The sequence below is a fragment of the Callithrix jacchus genome, chromosome 7 (assembly GCF_049354715.1).
Source record: "Callithrix jacchus isolate 240 chromosome 7, calJac240_pri, whole genome shotgun sequence".
NCBI classification, from domain to species: Eukaryota; Metazoa; Chordata; class Mammalia; order Primates; family Cebidae; genus Callithrix; species Callithrix jacchus.
In genome coordinates, this window is record NC_133508.1 from 81,359,876 (window position 1) to 81,381,744 (window position 21,869).

At 49.0% G+C, this 21,869-nt stretch overlaps 1 protein-coding gene across 3 annotated transcripts; it reads right to left on the reverse strand.

The window, feature by feature from the left end:
• Window positions 1–453: 453 nt before the first annotated feature.
• Window positions 454–21,747, reverse strand: TMEM53 (transmembrane protein 53). Of its 3 annotated transcripts, none has more exons than XM_035251216.3 (3): window positions 21,642–21,747; window positions 7,579–7,700; window positions 454–2,969 (listed from the first exon to the last, which is right to left on the reverse strand). In XM_035251216.3, exons 1-3 carry the CDS (start codon window positions 21,700–21,702, stop codon window positions 2,319–2,321), a joined length of 834 nt encoding a protein of 277 aa, XP_035107107.1. In that variant the 5' UTR covers window positions 21,703–21,747; the 3' UTR covers window positions 454–2,318. The 3 variants fall into 3 exon arrangements, with proteins under 3 accessions (XP_035107107.1, XP_035107109.1, XP_035107110.1); XM_035251218.3 differs by lacking the exon at window positions 21,642–21,747 and adding an exon at window positions 21,254–21,436; XM_035251219.3 differs by lacking the exon at window positions 7,579–7,700.
• Between the last annotated feature and the right edge of the window lie 122 nt (window positions 21,748–21,869).

Genomic DNA, 21,869 nt, shown 5'->3' on the forward strand with positions numbered 1-21,869 from the left:
TAGGTGAGGGCAACGGAGAGATAAAAGAGGAGACTCTTCATGCCCAGTTCCTATCAGGCCAACTTCTTTGATGTCTCCCATAGACTTGGACTCAGTAGGTCCTTGAGGGCTGGTTACCACCACCCTGGGGGCCATATGGTCTCTAAAAGGGGCCATTAACTCAGAGCGAGGGCATTCCGCTGAAGCCCACCCTGCTGTGGGAGCCTTGAGCTGTCTCATGGCACAGGCTGCACTGCCACCTGTTGGCCATGGCTAGGAATGCAGCCACACAGCATGGGAATCCCTGACACCTTAGTGGGGACTCACCAAGGACTGATGGGCTGCAGACAGAACGTGGCTCTGGCGACAGAGGGTCCATCATCCCTGAGAATATCAGGGGTCAGCTCCCATCCAGAGCTTTTCTAGCCATCTCCTTCACTGCTGCCTAAGCACCTTGATTACCACGGTAAGCTCAATCAACAAATATTTATTGAATACCTACTATGTGCCAACATTGTACAGCAGTGACTTCTAGAATGATAAATGATACTGAACTATAAGGCTGAATTCATCTCTCCTACCTAGAGAGTTTCTAAATGGGTTTCCCTTCAAGGAGATGAGGAGTTTGCTATTTCAGCCCTAAATCCCCTTACCCTGGTCTCTAGGGCTTGGGAGTTAGGTTCTGGCCTTTAGGGCTTGGGTGTTAGCTCGTCCCACCTCCTGTTAAAATGCTGCTGCCTTCCTGCTCCCCACTCTATCTGGCAACTTTCAGCTTGCAGCTTTCCCGGATCCAGCAGCTTCCAAGCAAAGTGTGGTGGAGCCGGGCAGACCCCTAACCTCTGCATCCTTATTAGCTCCTCATCTGGCTTCTACCTCAGACTCCCAGGCAGTGAGGTCAGAGGAGCCTCTCTGAACTGCCAAGTGGGACCCATGTGGATGGTACTTTGCACTGTAGGGCTTTGCCCTGCTGGAGCAATGATCACAGCCACTATCCCCAGCCTGACCCTACCCCTAACCAAGATACCTTCCCTCTGGCATTTCCCCACAAAGCTCACCTTCCTTTCAAGGAATCAAAACTCATTTCTGGCAACAGGTACAAAATTTCAGTTATACAGAATGATGAAGTTCTGAATTACGCAAGATGCAAGAGTATTCAGTTCTAGAGGTCTGCTGTGTATATCAGCCCTTACATTTTAAGTATCGTACACACTTGAAATTTTTTTTTTTTTTGAGACGGAGTTTCGCTCTTGTTACCCAGGCTGGAGTGCAATGGCGCGATCTCGGCTCACCCCAACCTCCACCTCCTGGGTTCAGGCAATTCTCCTGCCTCAGCCTCCTGAGTAGCTGGGATTACAGGCACGCACCACCATGCCCAGCTAATTTTTTGTATATTTTTTTTAGACGGAGTTTCGCTCTTGTTACCCAGGCCGGAGTGCAATGGCGCGATCTCGGCTCACCGCAATCTCCGCCTCCTGGGTTCAGGCAATTCTGCCTCAGCCTCCCGAGCAGCTGGGATTACAGGCACGCGCCACCGTGCCCAGCTAATTTTTTGTATTTTTAGTAGAGACGGGGTTTCACGATGTTGACCAGGATGGTCTCGATCTGTTGACCTCGTGATCCACCCGCCTTGGCCTCCCAAAGTGCTGGGATTACAGGCTTGAGCCACTGCGCCCGGCCAATTTTTTGTATTTTTAGTAGAGGCGAGTTTCACCATGTTGACCAGGATGGTCTCGATCTCTTGACCTCATGATCCTCCCAAAGTGCTGGGATTACAGGCTTGAGCCACCGCACCTGGCCCTACACACTTGAAATTTTAAGATAAGAGATCTTGGCCAGGCATGGTGACTCATGCCTATAGTTCTAGCACTTTGAGAGGCTGAAGTGGGAGGATCACTTGAACCTAGGAGGTTGAGGCTGCAGTGAGCCATGACTGCACCACTGCACCCCAGCCAGGATGACAGAGTGAGACCGTGTCTCAAAAAAAATAAATTAAAAAATGAAGAAAAAGAGAGTAGGTCTTCTGCCACCCTTTGTCAACCTTTACAGCCTGCATGCCACAGGACTCAGCAGCCCGACTGTGGCACTTGTCCAAACACAACTCACTGCAAGGCTCCCCCAGACACATGCCACGGCACTCCTGCACCTTAGGACTCTGTGGTAAGCAGACCACCAGCAGACAGAGGTCCCAGGAGACAGGTCTATAGGAATTTTCTACTTAGGGGGCCACAGAGTCCCAAAGGGCCACAGAGAGCTGAACCAGAAGAGGACCCCACAGATGCAGATGGTGGGGAGGTATCAGGCATTTATTTCTGGAGCAGAGGTGAGGTCGAGCAATGACCTCAGCAGTGGACACAGTTGCGCATGAAGTCGACACAGAGGCTCGTGTAGTAAGTAGGATAGTCACGGAGGTGGCTGACGTGTGCAGATGACACAAAGTCCACAGAGCGCACGAGGACCCGGCGTGCCAGGCGTGCCTCCACCATGCGTTCTACGTCTCTGGACTGGACTACTTCGTCAGCCCTCGAGTAGAGGTAGAGCTCGGGCCAACAAGAGCCCGCGTCCTGCAGCCTGTCATAGAAGTGGGTGTGGAAGAGGGCTGTGATGGGAGCAAGCAGGAAGTGGAACAGGACAACCACCAGGGCAAAGGCCACCAGCAGCAACAGGCGCAGGATGGCAGGCCAGTGCTCCAGGATGGCTGCCAGGGCCCGCAGAGCCCCTACCAGGTTGCTGTCACCAGGAGCACTGTCAAAGATGGTGCCCACCACACGCAAGTGGCAGAAGCGATGGGTCTGCAGGAGCTCCAGCACGTAGCGGTACAGCATGACGCCAGCATTGCTGAAGACATGGAAGAGCAGGGGCTCCTTCTCAATCTCATAATCAAAGAGCAGCTCAAGCAGCTTCTGGGCCAAAACACGAAGTGAAGGGATGCCCAGCGACTCGGAGAAGAAGACCATGTGCCACGGGGCTATGTATCGGATTACGATGCAGCCCTGGGGAGAGAGGCCCAGTCAGTCCTCACAGATGAGGTCAGGGTAGTGGGTACAAGCTAAGGTCAGAGGGGCCCAGCACCCCAGCCTGGAGGACACAGGCCATGGGCCCCACAGAGTCAGCAATGCTGTAGGTCCTGCTTCAGCCTGAGCCCACCAGCTCGCTGCCCGCAGACACCGGTACCTTCTGGGCGGGGAAAGTAGACTCAAGGCCCATTTTTTTAACTAATTGCTTCATGCTAGCCAAGCCCTCTTGGCCTGGGTGGTATTTGAGGCCCAGAGCCTGAGCATGTTCTGGAGACATCTGGGCTGACCTAAGTCTCTCTACTCTGGTTCCCTCCTTTCTGTGCCCACCTCTTCACCCTAGACCTTGCACATTTGAGGCAGGGCCTCACTGCTTGGCTATCCCCTGCCTCAGCACCTCAGCTCTGCACTGTCCCTACCTCCCAGACACAAGTATTACCCCCATGAGACCAGTACCAGAGACCTGGCCTGCAGGCCCCAGCCCTGACCACCAGAGGCCACTTCTGAGCCAGGCACACATCACTTCCATCGCTGGTCACTGTTGCCTTCCCTCCCTGCCAGGCCCCTAAAAATAAGGTCCATTCTCTCTGGATTCAGGGACCTGACACCCAAATGTCTCTGGTTCCCAGGCCTGGGACCACTCCTCATACTTACCCTGGAATTCCAAATATAGTAAACACTTGTTCCTTGAATTCTAAAGTCTGGGCCCAAACTCCCTTAGGCTTCTGTGCCCCTCATGGCTGGGCCAGGAGTGCCACAATCTCCACACAGGTCCCCTTCTAGGTCAGTCAGAAGAGCCACCGTGACTGGCTCCTAATCCCCTCTCATCCTCCTGTTCCAGAGGCAAGGGCCCTTTGTTGGGGCAATGTGACTAGGGAGAGTGCTGGGGTCAGACAGGTCTGAGTTCAACTCCTGACACCACTACGTATCAACAGCAAGAACAAGGAGCAATTTACTTCTCTCGGAGTCTGGATCCCCATCTATAAGGTTATGGTAAAATTGCGATAGCACCCACCTTATAAGGTTATGGGTAAAATTAGATGGAAAAAAATGTATCTCAACTGACTAAAGCAACACCTGGCACAAAGTAAACTCTCAACCAATAGCAGCAGTAATTAGTGACGTGGTAGTAACAAGGAGAAAATCGCTTTGAGCACAGTAGTTGAATGAGCCACGGCCAAACAGGGATGGTCAGCAGAGGTACCTTGCCATCAGTCCCTGACTTCCTAGCCCTGGACTGCCTAAGTGTCCCTCCCAAGACTCTGAAGAGGGGGCTGCTTATTCTCCCAAATGCTCAAATCCAACAGAGGCCTTTCACTCCCCATTCTATGTTTCTCCCTGGGAACATTTGGAATCACACACTCCTAGGAATATTACCTTGCAACCCAGTCTCTTCAATAAGTCAGTTAACATGAAAAAAGGGGCTGTTCTACAGCCTGGACAACATAATGAGACTCCCATCTCTAAAAAAGAAAAAAAAAAAAAAAAAAAGACTGGGTGCTGTGGTTCATGCCTGCTGGTAATCCCAGCACTTTGGGAGGCTGAGGCGGGCAGATATCTGAGGTTGGGAGTTCAAGATCAGCCTGACCAACATGGAGAAATCCCATCTCTACTAAAAATACAAAATTAGCAGGGCATGGTGACACATGCCTGTAATTCCAGCTACTCGGGAGACTGAGGCAGGGGAATTGCTTGAACCCAGGAGGTGGAGGTTGTGGTGAGCCAAGATCGTGCCATTACACTCCAACCTGGGCAACAAGAGAAATTCCACCTCAAAAAAAAGAAAAAAGAAATGGCGGGACACAGTGGCTCACGCCTGTAATCCCAACATTTTGGGAGGCCAAGGTGGGCAGATCACAAGGTCAGGAGTTTGAGACCAGCCTGACCAATATGAAGAAATCCCATCTCGACTAAAAATGCAAAATTAGCTGGACATAGTGGAGCATACCTATGTTGCTTGGTAATCCCACTTGCTTGGAAGGCTGAGGCATGAGAACTACTTGAACCCGGGAGGTGGAGGTTGGAGTTAGCCAAGCTCATGCCACTGCACTCCAGCCTGGCAACAAAGCCAAACTCCATCTCAAAAAGAAAAAAATTAGCTTGGCATGGTGGGACATGCCTGCAGTCCCAGATACTCGGGAGGCTGGAGGCAGGAAGATTGCTTGAGCCCAAGAGTTGAGGCTACAGAGAGCTACGATTGCACCAGTGTACTCCAGCCTGGGTGACAGGGCAAGAGCCTGAATCTAAAAGCAGGCTGGGAGGGGAACAGTTTAGATTTAAAGGAGCCTTTGGAGTACAGTGGTGCAATCATAGCCTTAAGGAACAAAATAGATGTAATGTGTGATCTGAGATTGGATCCTGGTTTGGGCACATCTGCTGTAAAGGATGCTTTGGGGACAATTATGGAATCTGAATCTGGACTGGAAACTAAATGAGATGAACCTCCCTATCCCTGTGTCCATGCCCAATCTTTCATTAAACTGTCATTCTACCTCCTGACAAGCTCCTCTATCCATCACCTTCCCTCTACTACCACCCTCAGCTCCGAGGTCCCAACTACCCTTTGTCCTTGGATCATGGCAAGCCCCTCTGAACTCACTTCTGGCTTCCAGCCCCAGCCCTCCAATCCCTCCCCCACTCTACATCAGGGACTTTTGTTTGTTTGTTTTGAGACAGGGTCACTTTGTTGCCTGGGCTGGAGTGCAGTGGTGCGATCTCGGCTCAATGCAACAACCTTCACGTCCCAGGTTCAAGCGATCCTACCAGCTCAGCCTCCCTGGTAGCTGGGACTACAGGTGTGTGCCACCATGCCCGGCTAATTTTTGTATTTTTGGTAGAGATGGGGTTTCACCATGTTGGCCAGGCTGGTGTCGAACTCCTGACCTCAAGTGATCCACCCACCTCAGCCTTCCAAAGTGCTGGGATTACAGGTGTGAGCCACCGTGCCCAGCCAAGAGGGACTTTCTGACTCACAAATCTAACATCACATCTCTGCTTAAATCTCCTGAGGGCTGACCCCCTCCAAGCCCCACCTCTCACCAGGTTCCTTTACCTTCATTCTTTGTCCCAGCCACACTTGACTATTCCTGGTCCCCTGCCTGGCCTCAGGGATCTCAGGCTAATGAAGAAGCCAGACAAGCCGAGTCCAGTGAGCAGAACTCAGAAGCAGCTGAAACTGGCCGCAGAGTGAGGCTGTCTATAAAAGGCGACACCAGAGCCCCAGCCCCGGAGACTGGGGAGAGGCTTCAAGCTCAGAACTACATTTTCCCCCTAATCTCTCTCCCATTCCAGGGCCACCCACACCTCAGGCAGGCAGGAAGTGGACCTGAGTGAGTGGAGGGATGCCGAGGGGAAGGGGACTCAGCTGGCCTTTCTTCCACATGTGCCCTGCTCCTCAGTCCAGGGCTTCCAGCTGGCAGCTGCGGCTTTCTGCACCAGGACCCCTGCAGGAGGCTGCTTGGGGGAGAGATCTGGGCTGAGGAGGGGAGGGTGGAGTTGGAGGCCCAGGAGGTGAGATAAGCTTCCAAAATATAACCAGGTCCTGCTAAGGCCCTCTCCTTAGCAGGTTACCACGGCCTCTGCATCCGACTCTTGGTTGGATGAAAAGAAGCACAAATCTTTTCCAAGAGGCCCTGCTAGTCTGGGAATGTGAAAGGTGACATGGGCAGTGGTAAGACAGAAACTCACCTGGTGGGAAAGGTGGAGGTCCTGGGAGTACAAGCTATGCCTAGACACCCAGTCCCGGCTCCTGCTGCCCACAGAGGCACCAGCCAGTTAACAGGGACTGGAGCCTGGGCCAGCTCCACAACTAGGGGCCACATCAAGACTGGGCCGCCCGCTGTGGGATGCAGGAGGGAGGAAGGGGAAGCCATGAGGAGACTAAAGGGCCCAGACCAGGCCACAAAGCTGGCAGCAAAATGGAGATAATCCCACCAAGTCCCTATGACTCCATGCCTTCCTCACAGGCTCTTTTTAACTTTTTTTGAGACATAGTCTCTCTCTGTTGCCCAGGCTGGAGTGCAATGGCCCAGTCTTGGCTCACTGCAACCTCCATCTCCCTGGCTCAAGCTATTCTCCTGCCTCAGCCCCCCAAGTAGCTGGGACTACAGGCACGTGCCACCATGCCCAGCTAATTTTTGTACTTTTTTTTTTTTTTTTTGAGACAGAGTTTCATTGTTGTTGCCCAGACTGGAGTGCAGTGGCACTCAGCTCATCGCAACCTCTGCCTTCTGGGTTCAAGCAATTCTCCTGCCTCAGTCTCCCGAGTAGGTGGGACTATAGGCGTGCACCACCATGCCCAGCTAATTTTTGTATTTTTAGTAGAGATGGAGTTTCACCTTGTTGACCAGGATGGTCTCAATCTCTTGACCTCATGATCCACCCGCCTTGGTCTCCCAAAGTGCTGGGATTATAGGCGTGAGCCACCGCACCCGGCCTAATTTTTGTACTTTTAGTAAAGACAGGGTTTCACCATGTTGGCCAGGCTGGTTTCAAACTCCACAGACTGTTCTTAAAGCCATTCCCAGGCCTGCCTCAAAGATGGTCAGCCCTCACTGCAGCCCGGGGGAGAGGGCACCAGAGTACTCACCCTTTTGTGGTAGATGGCGCTGTACTTGGCAAGGTTCTTATCCTTGCAGCCACCCCAGCCCAAGAGAATCACCACAGGCTGCTGAGTTTCTGCCTCCTTCCCACCTGGGCTGGAGCTGTTCTCTGAAACACAGATGTGGACTGTCAACACCAGAGCTGGGGTGGGGGTGGGGGTGGGGGGGACTGCCCAATCCAGAGCCAGCAGCACTCTGGCTACTGCAGGCAGGGAACCAATGGGTGCCAGGCCCAGGCTTCCTGCCAGCGCATGTGCTCCAGCTCCCACCTCGTGCTGCTCCAGCTGCCTTTCTGCAGGCCTCTCAGGAGACACCATGGAGTCACCGGACAAACCAACACAAGGGCACCTTTCTTTAGAGACTCAAAGATAGCCCAAGTGAAGAAAGTAAATACCTTCTCCCTGCCCTTTCACCTTCTGATCCAGGGCTCAGCAAACTACAACCCCAGGGTCAAACTGGGCACACTGCCTATTTTTATATGGCCTGTGAGCTAAAATAATTTTTACATTTTTAAATGGTTAAAAAAATCAAAAGAATATTTTGTGACAGGTGAAAATTATATGGAATTTAAATTTCAGTGTCCACAAATACAGTTTTATTGGAACATGTCACACTCATTATTTACTTAGGGTCTCTGGCTCCTTTCGCACTAAAAACAGCAGATTGGAGTAGTTACAAGACCAGGTGACTTACAAAGCTTAAAATACTGACTGGCCTGGCCGGGCGCGGTGGCTCATGCCTGTAATCCCAGCACTTTAGAAGGCCGAGGCGGCTGATCACAAGGTCAGGAGTTCAAGACCAGTCTGGCCAAAATGGTGAAACTCCGTCTCTACTAAAAATACAAAAATTAGTTGGGCGTGGTGGTGGGTGCCTGTAATCCCAGCTACTCAGAGGCTGAAGCAGTAGAATTGCTCAAAGCTGGGAGGCAGAGGTTGCAGTGAGCCGAGATCATGCCACTGCATTCCAGCCTGGGCCACAGTGTAAGAATACATCTCAAAAAAAAAAACAAAACTGGCCCTTTACAGAAAGAGTCTGCCAGCCCCTGTTCTAATTCTATGAGCAGATAGAAGAAGAGGGTCTTTTTTGAGATTGAGTCTTACTCTCTCACTCAGGCCGGAGGGCAGTAGCACAATCCTGGCTCAAGGCAACCTCCAAATCCTGGGTTCAAGCAATTCTCCTGCCTCAGCTTCCTAATTAGCTGGAATTATAGGCACCCACCACCACGCACAGCTATTTTTTTTTTTTTTTTAAGAGTAGAGGAAAGGTTTTACCACGTTGGCCAGACTGGTCTTGAACTCCTGACCTCGAGTGATCTGCCCGCTTCAGCCTCCCAGGAAGAAGAGGGTCTTAAAAGTATAAATGGATAGGACAGTGCAGACAGGGACATGAGACTGACTGACTCTGGCCTATACCAAGCCACCTACCCTGTCTGCAAGAGAATAATAACAGCCTATATTTATTGAGGTTTAACAATACTCTAAGGCAGGTCCTCTTACTATAGATGAAGAAATTGAGGCAGAGTGAGGTTAAGGTACTTGTCTAAGCAGAGTGTAGAGCTGGGAATCTGGCCCCTGCTCCCCACCCTCAACTACTCCAGCACTGTCTGTGCTGCCACCCCATCCACAGCTGGTGATATCGAAGAGGCACAAGCCAGCTGCCACCACCACCAGGGCTGCCTTTGAAGAAGCCTCCCTGCAACCTTGTCAAACAGACCTCATCTCATTTCCCCTGCAAAGTGAACACCCACTCCCTCAGGGGGACTTCTGTACCAGGACCGTCTGTGGCCAGTTCATCTGCACTCCCAAAAGGGCCGGCGTGTACCCTTCCAAGGAACAAGCCACTTGGCTATGCTCAGCTGCCACCCGGAAATTTATGGATGCCAGGAGTGACCTGGCAACAGTAAATTTCAAGGCTAGTTAAGAGGCTGGTAAATATAAATCACTAACCTTTGGACAAAAGGAAGACAACAATTTCCTGTGGAAATTAATGTGATTGAAAAGTTCAACGTTCCTGCTCTCTAGTAGTGGTGACTCTGGCCTTCAGAGATTAACTGCCCGCACCCGTGGAGGTCCCAGGCCTGGTTGCAACTCAGCCTGGAGCAGAAGCTGCCAAAGCCTCAGGCCCCTGCTGACACCTGCCAGCCCTCCTGGCCTCCACAGTGCTGGTTCAGCCTCTGGTGAGGGACACAGTCCCACAGGTCTATCTCAAGCAGCTCCAAATATTCTCACCACTTTTCTCGGCCTAGTGTCCCCATCTTCTCCCAGATGGCTCTTTACCTGCACTAGCCTTTCTCAGTGGGGACCCGGCTCAACCTTGCTGGATATGACTCTGCCCATGAGGCTTGGGCTACCGCAGCCTCATGGAGAGTAGTCCGCAGCTAGTGTTTGAAAGTGCTTTTGCATCTCCGAGGCCCAGCAACTCGATTTCCAAGACCCCATTCTGGGAGGCTCCCTTACCTCTGCAGCTGTCTGAGAATGGGCTCTCCTTCCCCTGCCTACAGGGTTTCCCATATGCCACCCCCAAGACACCAGCCAAAGGCTTTGGGATTTATTACAAATGCAGAAAAAGCAACCAAGGGAGGTCATATTCCCTGGTGGACATGAGATGTCAAGGCCAGCCCCCACCAGCAGAGATGGTGCATTCCCCATTGCCAGAGGTTCAAACAGCTGCTGCTCGGCCTCCAAACTGCCCCTCCTCCTGAGGCTGGGATTTGTAACTCCGTTTCGCTGGCAACCTTGGCTTTCTTTACCAACTCAGGCAGGAATGACTCTTCACCCTCCATGAAGGTGAATAAACCCTCAGAATATTAGCACCCTGGACAGACTACCTACTCCCATAGCCCAAGCTTTCTGTAGTATTCTTTATTGATTTATTTATTTTTGGAGACAGGGTCTTGCTCTGTTGCCCAAGCTGGAGTGCAGTGGCACAATCACAGCTCACTGCAGCTTCAACCTCCTTGGGCTCAAGCAATCCTCCCACTCTGCCTCCTGAGTAGCTGGGACCACAGGCGCATGCCACCATAACCGATTCATTTAAAAAAAAATTTTTTTTTTCAGAGGGAGTTTCACTCTTTCCCCCAGGCTGGAGTAAAGTGGCGGATCTTGGCTCACTGCAACCTCTGCCCCCCTCTCCGCCCCCCGGTTCAAGGGATTCCCCTGCCTCAGCCTCCCAAGTAGCTGGCATTATAGGCACCCACCACCACACCCAGCTAATATTTGTATTTTCAGTAGAGACAGGGTTTCACCATATTGACCAGACTGGTCTAGAACTCCTGAGCTCAGGCAATCTGCCCGCCTCGGCCTCCCAAAATGCTAGGATTACAGGTGTTAGCCGCCACGCCCAGCCAAAAGTAATTGCTATGGCTATTGTTATTTGTTGTCACATTAGGATCATGATTCTTCCACCGTCTTGTACGAACTCCTGCCCCTTTCTTACTTACTCCACTGGCCATATCACCCTCTGCCCCTCCTGGTGCTGATATCTCCTGGCCTCTAGCAGGTGACCTTGAGGCATTGAAAATTTTGGTCCCTGGCCTGATCTCCCACTCTATGCAAAGACTTACCAGAACCCTGTACAAGCAATCAAAAACGCCTAGTTCCTAAACCATTACAAACTTCTCTCAGCAAAAACTGCTAACACACAGCATGATGTGTCAGGCCCTATTCTGAGCATTTCACGTATCAACGCATTAGTTATTCACAACACACCCGTAATCCCAGCACTTTGGGAGGCCAAAGCAGGCAGATCTCACTTGAGCCTGAGAGTTCAAGACCAGGCTAGGCGACATGGCAAAACCTCATCTCTAGAAAAATTAGCTCGGCAAGGTGGCACATGCCTGTAGTTCCAGCTCCTCAGGATGCTGAGGCAGGAGGATAAGCCCAGGAGATCAAGGCTGCAGTGAGCCAAGATCATGCCACTGTACTCCAGCCTGGGTACAGAGTGAGACCCTATATTTAAAAAAACAAAAATTACAATACTCTTATGAGCAAGAATTCTCTTTTTTTTTTTTTGAGACAAAGTCTCATTGTGTTGCCCAGGCTGGAGTGCAGTGGCGCAATCTCGGCTCACTGCAACCTTCACCTCCTGAGTTCAAGCAATTCTCTGCCTCAGCCTCCTGAGCAGCTGGGACTACAGGTATGCACTACCACGCCCAGATAATTTTTGTATTTAGTAGAGACGAGGTTTCACATTCTTGGCCAGGCTGGTCTCAAACTCCTGACCTCGTGATCCACCTGCCTCAGGCTCCCAAGGTGCTCCAATTACAGGCATGAGCCACTGCACCCAGCTAAGAATTCTCATTTTACAGATGAAAACCTAAGACACATAGTAAACAACTTGCTCAAGGTTACTTGACTAACAAGCAGTGAAGCTGAAATCCAAACCCAGGTGGTCTGACTCCAAAGACCAGCTTGTATCTACTACCCTAGCCAGCCCCCTAGATAACAAAACCATCTCTATCACATCAACTCCAAACCTGTATGCATGGCTGCCTCCTGTACATCAAAAGACCCAATAATGACCTCATCTACCTGCTTCTCCCAGCCAGGACTTCAATATATGCTCCCTCATTTGGTCTTGCAACCATCCTAGAAGTTAGCTACTATTACTATCTCCATTTTACAGATGAGAAAATTAAAACACAGAGAGGGAAAGTCCCTTTCCCCCAAAAACATACCTCCAGGAAACAGCAGAGCCAGCGCCCACTCTCTGGACCAGCAAGCTCTACTGCCTCCACCAGCCGGACCTGCATGTGCTGTTCTCCAGCCCATGATGCTGATGCTCCGTGTTCATGCTTTGTTAATGCCCACTCCACTTACAGAGTCAGCTCACTACTTACTTCCAGGAAGCATTCCTTGACGCCCTCCCCAAGCCAACCCCTTCTCACTACCCCCACCCCAAACTTCAGACTGAGTGAGGTGCCCCTCCTCTGTACTGTCACAGCACCCGCCACCACACCACTACACTTAACACACACTGCACTGACAGGGTCATTAGGAACAGGTAGAAGGCTACTATAAAATTCAAGGCAAGAGATGGTGAAGGCCTGAACGAGAGCAGTGGAGAGACAGATAGGGAGGGGTAGAAATTACAGGGAGAAAACAGAGTCACAAGAATTCTGGAACATGTATCAGAAGTCTCAAAAACATGCAATCTTTGTTGAGCATGGTGGCTCAAGCCTGTAATCCTAGTACTTTGGGAGGCCAAGGTGGGTGGATCACCTGAGGTCAGGAGTTCAGGACCAGCCTGACCAACATGGTGAAATCCCATCTCTACTAAATACAAAGAATTAGCTGGGCATGGTGGCAGGTGCCTGTAATTCCAGCTACTTGGGAGGCTGAGGCAGGAAAATCGCTTGAACTCAGGAGGCGGAGGTTGCAGTGAGCTAAGATCATGCCATTGCACTCCAGCCAGGGCAATAAGAGTGAAATTCCATCTCAAAAAAAAAAAAAAAAAATGCAATCTTCGACTTGGCAATTCCACTTATACGAAAAATGTTAAATTACATAGAAATATTCAGTAATACATTAAGCAGCTCATAGACATAAATATACGAGCTGAAACTATAAAACCCGTTAGAAGAGAACACAGGAGTAAATCTTTGGATTAGACAGCAGTTCCACCAAAAGTACATGGAACAGACAAACAAAATAGATACATTGAGACTTCATCAAAATAAAAACTTTTTACTTCAAAGGACACAATCCAAAAAAAGTGAAAAAAAACCCACAGAATGTAGAAAATATTTGCAAATCATCTATCTGATAAGGGAGTAATATCCAGAATACAGAGAACTCATAAAACTCAACAGCAAAAAGTAAACCCAATTCAAAAATGGGCAAAGGATCTAAATACATGAAGCAGGTCTTTCTCCAAAGATTTACAAATGGCCAATAAGCACAAAAAAGATGCTCAACATCATAGCCATTAGGAATATCAAAATCAAAACCACTATCAGGTATCTCTTCATACTTGAGGATGGCTATAATTAAAAAGTCAGGGAGGACAAGGTGGCTCACACCTGTAATCCCAGCACTTTGGAAGGCAGAGGCAGGAGGATAATTTTTTGTATTTTAGTAGAGACTGGCGTTTCACTATGTTGGTCAGGAGATCAAGACCATCCTGACCAACATGGTGAAACGCCAGTCTCTACCAAAATACAAAAAATTAGCTGGGTTTGGTGGCACGTGCCTGTAATCCCAGCTACTTGGGAGGCTGAGGCAGGAGAATTGCTTGCACCCAGGAGGCAGAGGTTGTAGTGAGCGGCAATCACACCCCTTTGCACTCCAGCCTTGGCGACAGAGCAAGACTCTGTCTCAAAAACAAAAAGTCAGATAATAAACAAGTGTTGGTTGTGGATGAAACCAGGACCCTCATACACTGCTGGTGGAAATGCATAATGGTACAGCCACTTTGGAAAACTATGGCAGATCCTCAAAAAAATTAAACATAGAGTTACCACATGACCCAGCAATTTCACTCCAGGGATATCTCCAAGAGAACTAAAAATATAAGTCCACATGAAAACTTTCCATGAATATTCATAGCAGTCATAATAACCAAAAGGTAGAAACACTCCTCCTAGCATCCGTGAATAAACTAAATGTGATACATCCATACAATGAAATACTATTCAGTCATAAAAAGGAACGAAGTACTAACACATGTGACAACATGGATGAACCTTGAAAACATCATTCTAAGTGGAAGAAGTCAGATACAAAAGGCCACATATTATATGACTTCATTTATATAAAATATCAAGAATAGGCAAGTCCATAGAGAATGAAAGATTAGTGTTTGCCAAGGGCTGTGGAGAGGAGGGAATAGAGAATGACTATTAATGGGAATAGGGTTTCTTTTTCAGATGATGAAAACGCTTTGGAATTAGATAGCAGTGATAGTCTTATGATTCTGTGAATATATCAAAAGGCAGTGAATTTAACCTTTTTTTTTTTTGGTTTTTTTTTTGAGACAAGGTCTCACTCTGTTGCCCAGGCTGGAATGCAGTAGTGAGATTATGGTTCACTGCATCCTCAGCCTCCCAGGCTCAAGCGATCCTCCCACCCCAGTCCTGAGTGGTAGGACAATAGGCACATGGAACCACACCTGGCTAAGTTTTTATGTTTTGTAGAGACAAGGTCTCACTATGTTGCTCAGGCAGGTCTTATACTCCTGGGCTCAAGCAATCCTCCCACCTTAGCCTCCCAAGTACTGTGGATGGCCAGAAGCATACATTTTTAAAGGGTAGATTTGATGGATGTAAATTATTTCTCAATAATGCTATTATTTTTAAAAATAATAGTAATACATTAAGTGAAAACACAAGTTGTAAAGCAGTATCACAACAGAATACCTATACACACACACACACATTTTTTTTTCTCTTTTTGGACAGAGTCTCACTCTGTCACCCAGGCTGGAGTGCAATGGCATGATCTCAGCTCACTCCAACCTCCGCCTCCCGGGTTCAAGCAATTCTCCTGCCTCAGCCTCCCTAGTAGCTGCGATTACAGGTGTCTACCACCACGCCCAGTTAATTTTTGTATTTTTAGTAGAGACAGGATTTCACCATGTTGGCCAGGCTGGACTCCCAGCTCCTGACCTCAGGTGATCTGCTTGCCTCAGCCTCCCAAAGTGCTGGGATTACAGGTGTGAGCCACCGCCCCTGGCCACATATTTTTTTTTTTTTTTAATGCATAGAAAAAAATACATCAAGGCCAGGCATGGTGGCTCACTCCTGTAATCCCAGCACTTTGCACTTTGGGATGCCAAGGTAGGCAGATCACCTGAGGTTGGGAGCTTGAGACCAGCCTGACCAATATGGAGAAACCCCATCTCTACTAAAAATAAAAAATTAGCCAGGCATGGTGGTGCATACCTATCATCCCAGCAACTCAAAAGGCTGAGGCAGAAGAATCACTGAACCCAGGAGGCAGAGGTTCCCGTGAGTGGAGTTGGGCCACTGCACTCCAGCCTGGGCAACAAGAGCGATACTCTGTCTGAAAAAAAAAAAAAAGAAAAAGAAAAAGAAAAAAATACATCCAATATTAATAGCAATTATTTCTGGGATTAGAGGCAATTTCTTTTTCATGATTTTTTCCCTATTTTCTAAAATCAGTATGTATAACTTCTGCAATGAGAGTTAAAATATTATCTCCAGCAACAGCGGAGGTGGTCCAGCAGAGTAAAGAGCAGCTGAGAAGTCAAAGAGGCCAGGGTTGCCCGGAAGCCCCTCACCATGCGAAAGGATTCTTTTCAACCCTAACACATCTTGAGCACACCACAAGACAATTTAATCTCACAGGCCCTCTGTCCTCTAGAATTTCTCAACAAATAACACTGACACAGATAATGCAAGAATTACAAATACATATATTGTGCAGCAGTTCAAGTCATAAAACTCAAGCATGAATTAGATTGTGTATATCCCAGGGGCATATGGGGAAGACAAAGGAAAGGGCTGACAAGGCGTAAGGGTCCGTAGTACGATAGGTACTTTTTTATTTGCAAGCCAGAATGAAAACAGAAATTATGTTTTCTTTTAAAAATGCAAAGAATAAAAAGATTCTTAATTTTCTCTACTCCCCAGAAATGTTTTCTAGTGTCTCACAATTCCTATATTTAAACCAATTTTTTTTTTTCCTTTGAGACAAGGTCTCTCTCTGTTGCCCAGGCTGGAGTGCAGTGATGCAGTCATGACTCACTGCAGCCTCAATCTCTCGGGCTCAGGTGATCCTCCTACCTCAGCCTCCCAAGTAGCTGGGACTACAGGCAAGCACTACCATGCTCAGCTAATTTTTATATTATTTTGCAGAGACAGGGTTTGGCCACGTTGGTCTCAAACTCTTGGGCTCAAGTGATCTGCCCCCCTCAGCCTCCCAAAGTGCTGGCACTACAGGCGTGAGCCACTGTGCCCAGCCAAATTACTTTTTTATTTACTTTTTTAAAAAAACAGCAGAGTAGCATAGTATCTAAGAGTACATACTGTACAAAATCATATCTTGGTTCAAATCTCTGCCTCTGCCACTTAGTAACTATGACACAGACCTTAATCAAGTTCTCTAAGCTTCAATTTCCTTATCTGTGAAATGGGGATAATGACACAAAAAATTAAATAAGATAACAGCTATAGAGGGCTTAGCATGGCACCTGGCAGAAGGAAAGAATTCAATAAATTGAAATTATTATTACTTCACAAGTAATGCATGCTCACTGTAGAAAAAGTAGAAAATGAGTATCTAATAAAATTGGAATCATACTGTTTGTAATCTGCTTTCTTCCGTCTGGCAATATATTGTGAACATTTTTCCCTGTCAGTTTATATATTTCTACACCATTATGTTTAGTGGCTTCAGAGAGGCTATCAAATGTTTCATAATTTATGGTGATCAAATATCCCATTATTGGATATGATGCTGTTTCCGATTTTTTGCTGTTATAAAAATACTTTAATGGACACCCCATTCTTTGTGCATGTCCTTAACTGTTTCCTAGAAATGGCATCGTATTCAGGCAGCCCTTCCTAATGGCAACTGAAATCTTGGCATGTACAAGCTTTGGAGTAAGGCTCTTAAGCTGAAATCTGGAATTACTTTGGGTGAGATACTTTACCTCCCCACAAGCGTCTGTTCTTCATCTGTAAAACAGGATTAAGGGTACTCCCTACTTCAAGGGGTGGTTGTGAGGATTAATAAAACAATGAAAGGAGCTCCTGGTGGGCCTGGCATGAGGATAGAAGATGGTTAACAGTGTAAGTACCACAGACACTCAGAGAAAACGAAGCCTGTGAGGAGGCCTGGATCTCAAATCCAGGGTCTTGTACAGCACCTGGCATAGAGCAGACACTTAGAAAGGGTTCTTATCGAGAGGTGACAGAAAAGAGATCATGATTCCAAAAATAAACTCCTCTGTACGGAAAAAAAAAAAAAAGTCCTTTTGGGTCCTCAAAGACAAGCAGACAAGACAAGGATCAAATCCCAAATGATCTTCACCTGGGTCTTTGAGGACTGTCTGTCATGACAGCTCTTCAGGTTTTCATCTTATTCTCCACCCTGTGAAAGCACTGCACAGCTTCCTGCCAGGCCCCTGTTCCCTCCAGCCCCTCGAAGTCTCCCTCAGGGCTCTTACTTCTGCACTTTCTCCCATCCAAGTTCTAAGCAGGCCTGACACTGCTTAGCTTCTGAAATCAGCATGTCCAAGGTGGTATGGCTGTAGATTTGACTTCTGGACTTTCTGCTGCTCACCAGGGGGGTCTGTCAGCCCTCCCGAAGCTTCAGGTCCGGCTTGGGCTGCTCTTCTCCAGGAAGCCTCCCCCACCACAGGGCCCACCATTGTGGTCCAGACCCTTCGGCACTGTTTCCCAGGTACCAGTGACAACTTCCCGAGGGTTAAGATGATGTCCGTATTTCTTTGATCTCAGCCAGCGCTGAGCAAAAAATCCGGCCCACAATAAAGCCTGGGGAACAAAAACTCCTCACTTCCCCTCTCTGTGATACCCTGAAGACCTTCTGTTTACTCTAAGGGCAAAACGTTTGTCCCAGGCCCAGGCCCCAGCCCTATTAACTCTGTGAATGAATTATTTTTTGTTTACTGAACATAAGAGCCACATGGTACCTTTAAGAAGGCTGCTAGCCTATGAGCAAGTCACAGAGGGGACCTGGGTGGGACTTGGCTGACCATTCTCTGGATGGGAGGAGGGGTGGCATGGCCTGGGCCTGGGATGCCAGAGCAGCTCTGCCTTGGCCCTACAGTGCTGCCAAGTGACTCCATTCAGCTCACTTGGCACCTCATCCCTCCCAGGCCCCAGTGACAGGGAGTGAAGCCATCAAAAACACCAAAACAGGATAATATAGTGCTATGGGAGCCCCAGGAGAGACCCTTCCCAAATGAAATGAAGTAAGAGAGGGTACTGAGAGAGCAAGAGGATCACTGGCCTGGAAAAAAGAGTAGGAGGCCAGATTCTGAATCAAAGGACCAGCTTCAGCAAAGGCCTAGGCAGATGACCATTGGTGTAGGCAGCCAAAGGTACTGGCTGCTGGGATTCCCAGCAGGAGGATTTTGGGCTGCCAAGCCTGACCTACAAGGCCCAGCGCTCTGAATGACCCCAGATCTGCAGCTGCCTTCCAGCTAGCTACTGTGCCAGCATCAGCTTCTCCATCAGCTCACAGCAGTGATGGGTTCTGTGGTTTCAATTTTCAAATACAGAGGAAAAGTAATTTCAGGCCAGACACAGTGGCTCATACCTGTAATCCAGAACTTTGGGAGGCTGCGACAGAAGGACTGCTTGAGCCCAGGAGTTTGAAACCAGTCTGAGCAACATAGTATTGTCTCCATATAAGAAAATTAAAAACTAAAAAAAAAAAGTTTTTAAACACTGGGCACAGTAGCTCACACCTGTAATCCCAGCACTTTGGGAGGCCAAGGCGGATGGATCACCTAAGGTCAGGAGTTCAAGACCACCCTAACCAATATGGTGAAACCCTGTCTCTACTGCAAATACAAAAATTAGCCAGGTGGGGTGGCATGTGCCTGTAGTACCAGCTATTTGGGAGGGTGAGGCGGGAGAATCACTTGAACCCGGGAGGTGGAGGTTGCAATGGGCTGAGATTGCACCACTACACTCCAGCCTGGGTGACAGAATGAGACTCTGTCTAAAAAATATATATATTTTTAAAAAGTAATTTCAGGTCCGGGCACAGTGGCTCACACCTGTAATCCCAGCACTTTGGGAGGCCGAGGCGGGTGGATCACCTGAAGTTGGCAGTTCAAGATCAGCCTGGCCAACATGGTGAAAACTCATCTCTTAAAAAAAAAAAAAAATTACTAAAAAAAAAGGGGAATTTCAAAAACTAAATATGACTGTCCTACATACTTCTCCACCATTAAACAGTAATTGCAAAAGATACAATCTCTGGGGCCCCAAAAGGCTGTCACTCTGTGAAGCAATGTTGGCCTGGAGGGAAGCTCTGTAGATGGGCAGGAAATGGATTCCGGGGACCACAGTGTGGTGATCGTCTTCTGAGGGGCTTGACAACCTCTAGCTCACCTCTGGAGCATGCAGTGTGAGAGGGAAGGGCGATGAACTAAAGCCAGTCAGGAGGAGCAATAAGGAGGAGAAGAAAGAACTTTGAAGCCCCTGGAGGTGTTTCCCTTGGAGGAGATGTGAAGGCACAAAGCTGTCCTCTTGAAGGGAGGAAGAGAGATGACTTGCTCTGTGTCGTTCCCACCACAATGCTCTAGCCCCACAGTTAGCACATCACTTTGAAACCACCTGCTTATAAACTCACCCCCTCTCCAAAACCTCGGTTCCATGTGAGTCACTTCTCTAACCCACGGTCAGGACACAGCAAATGCTGAACTGAGAGCGGAAATGACAGGAAGGCCTATTGTGGCTCAAGAAAGGGAAGTGCTTTCTAACAATCCCAGTTGCCTCCAACAGGCCAGTATGTTTGCGCAGAAGCATCCCGTCAGGGAAGGGCCTGCTAGGAATGGAATGTACTCATGCCAACAGAGTACAAAACAGCTCCTGAGATTTCTTCTAATTCTAAGACCCAGACTCCTGGAGCAGCAAGGGGAGCCACAGGATGGCGCCACTGCACTTCAGCCTGGGGACAGAGGGAGACTCCATCCCTCAAAAAAATAAAAAAATAAAAAAAAAAGAAAGGGGGGCAAAGGGGGAACCATAGGGGAAGCAATGCAACAGCACCTGCACTGTGCCAGGGACACACATCCAAACGCTACCTCGTTAACCCTCACAATCCCATGAGGATGTACACACTATTACTGTTCCCATTTCACAGTGGAAGAATCTGAGGCTCAGGGAAGTTCAATAACTTGCCAAAGACATATAACTAGTAAGATATGGAGCTGAAATGTGAACCAAGATCACCAGGTTGCCCTCCTGGCCATGCTGAAGGCACCTCCAGCCCTTTACAGCCTAAGGCTCTCCAAAGGAAATATTTTCAGCTTACTTCATGGCTTGCTGATGCCAAAAGGTGTCCAAAGTATTTTTACATCTATAAACCCAAAAGCGCTAAGCCAACAGATCCAGCTCTAGGGAGAAACAGCTGGTCTGGAACCAACAGTTCTGCAGGAGCCTAAGAGCTGCCCTCTCCTAGACTCCAACCAAAGAACATGAGATACTACGGGTAGGGGTCTGGGAAGGCTCTCCTGAAGGTGAGTTCTACGGAGAACAGGGATAAGATCAGACTTTTGCATTAGGAAGATCATTGTGGTAGCAATTAAAGAGGCTGTGCTGTCAAGCCTACTGATTTTGTGGAGCCTCCTACATGTCTTTCTTTAATGTAAGGAGAGAAACAATGCCGATCGTAAGTGCCAATTGCTGAACTCACTCCATGCCAGGCCCCTTACACAAATAATATCCAGATGGCCCCAACAGTCCTATAAGAAATGTTACTATCCTTAACCCCGTTTTGCAGAGGAGGAAACTGAAGTTCAGAGAAGGCAGCTTACCAAAGGTCATCCAGCTCCTAAAAGAAGGAGTCAGGATTTCAGTTGAGTTCTACGCGACGGCAGAGACTGCACTGTTAACGACTGCCGAGAATGGAGAGGGACGGCTAAGGGTTCTCAGTCCCGGGCTTCTGCGAGGACCGGTAACCCCGCAGGGCTCCCCCTCCACTCCTTAGAGAAAATAAGTGATACCTTCACCCACAACCGCCGAAAGGTAGATGTGGGAAGCCCAATCCCAAACAAAGGAATCAGGAGGGGTCCAGCTTTCAGCAGCCTTCAGCTATAAGAAGAGATTGAAGGGCATGGACCTGAGAACCCTGGATAGGAAAGACAGAAAAGGGGGTCCCAAGCGAGCAGCTGAATCGGGGCAGAGGCGGGGCTCGCCAGGGAGGAACACTCTGGGGCGGGGCTTACGAGGGGCGGGGCTCCCTGAGCTCCAAGTCTAGGACCTGCGGGACCCTATGAGGGGGCGGCCCGCGGGAGGGCGGGGCCGCAAGAGGGGTGGGGCTACAGCTGCGCCAGCAACCCACGGGCTCATGAGGTCACCTCCCCGCGCCTGGACCCAACCCTCATTCCATACTCTGGCTCCAGCAGGGCTGATCCGGGATCTCGATGGTGTAGTCCAGCTCTGCCGAAGCCATGGTGAAGGCGCCCGCCCCGAGCACTTGTCTCCAGCCGGAACTCCCGCTTGCGCACCCGTGCCTCACCCGGGCGTCTCCTGGGCGCCGCCCAATCACCACACACCTCCCCGAACACGGCCCAATCCCTGCGCCGCGCTCTGTGACCTCCCGCCTTAGCAACCACCGAG

Excerpts from the sequence above, each read along its gene's own strand:
- TMEM53 (XM_035251216.3), bottom strand. The coding sequence starts at position 21,702 with ATGGCTTCGGCAGAGCTGGACTACACCATCGAGATCCCGGATCAGCCC. Across the intron at positions 7,701-21,641 it reads TCAGCCCTGCTGGAGCCAGA|AGAACAGCTCCAGCCCAGGT; the intron begins GTATGGAATGAG and ends TCTGTGTTTCAG. Across the intron at positions 2,970-7,578 it reads GCGCCATCTACCACAAAAGG|GGCTGCATCGTAATCCGATA; the intron begins GTGAGTACTCTG and ends CTCTCTCCCCAG.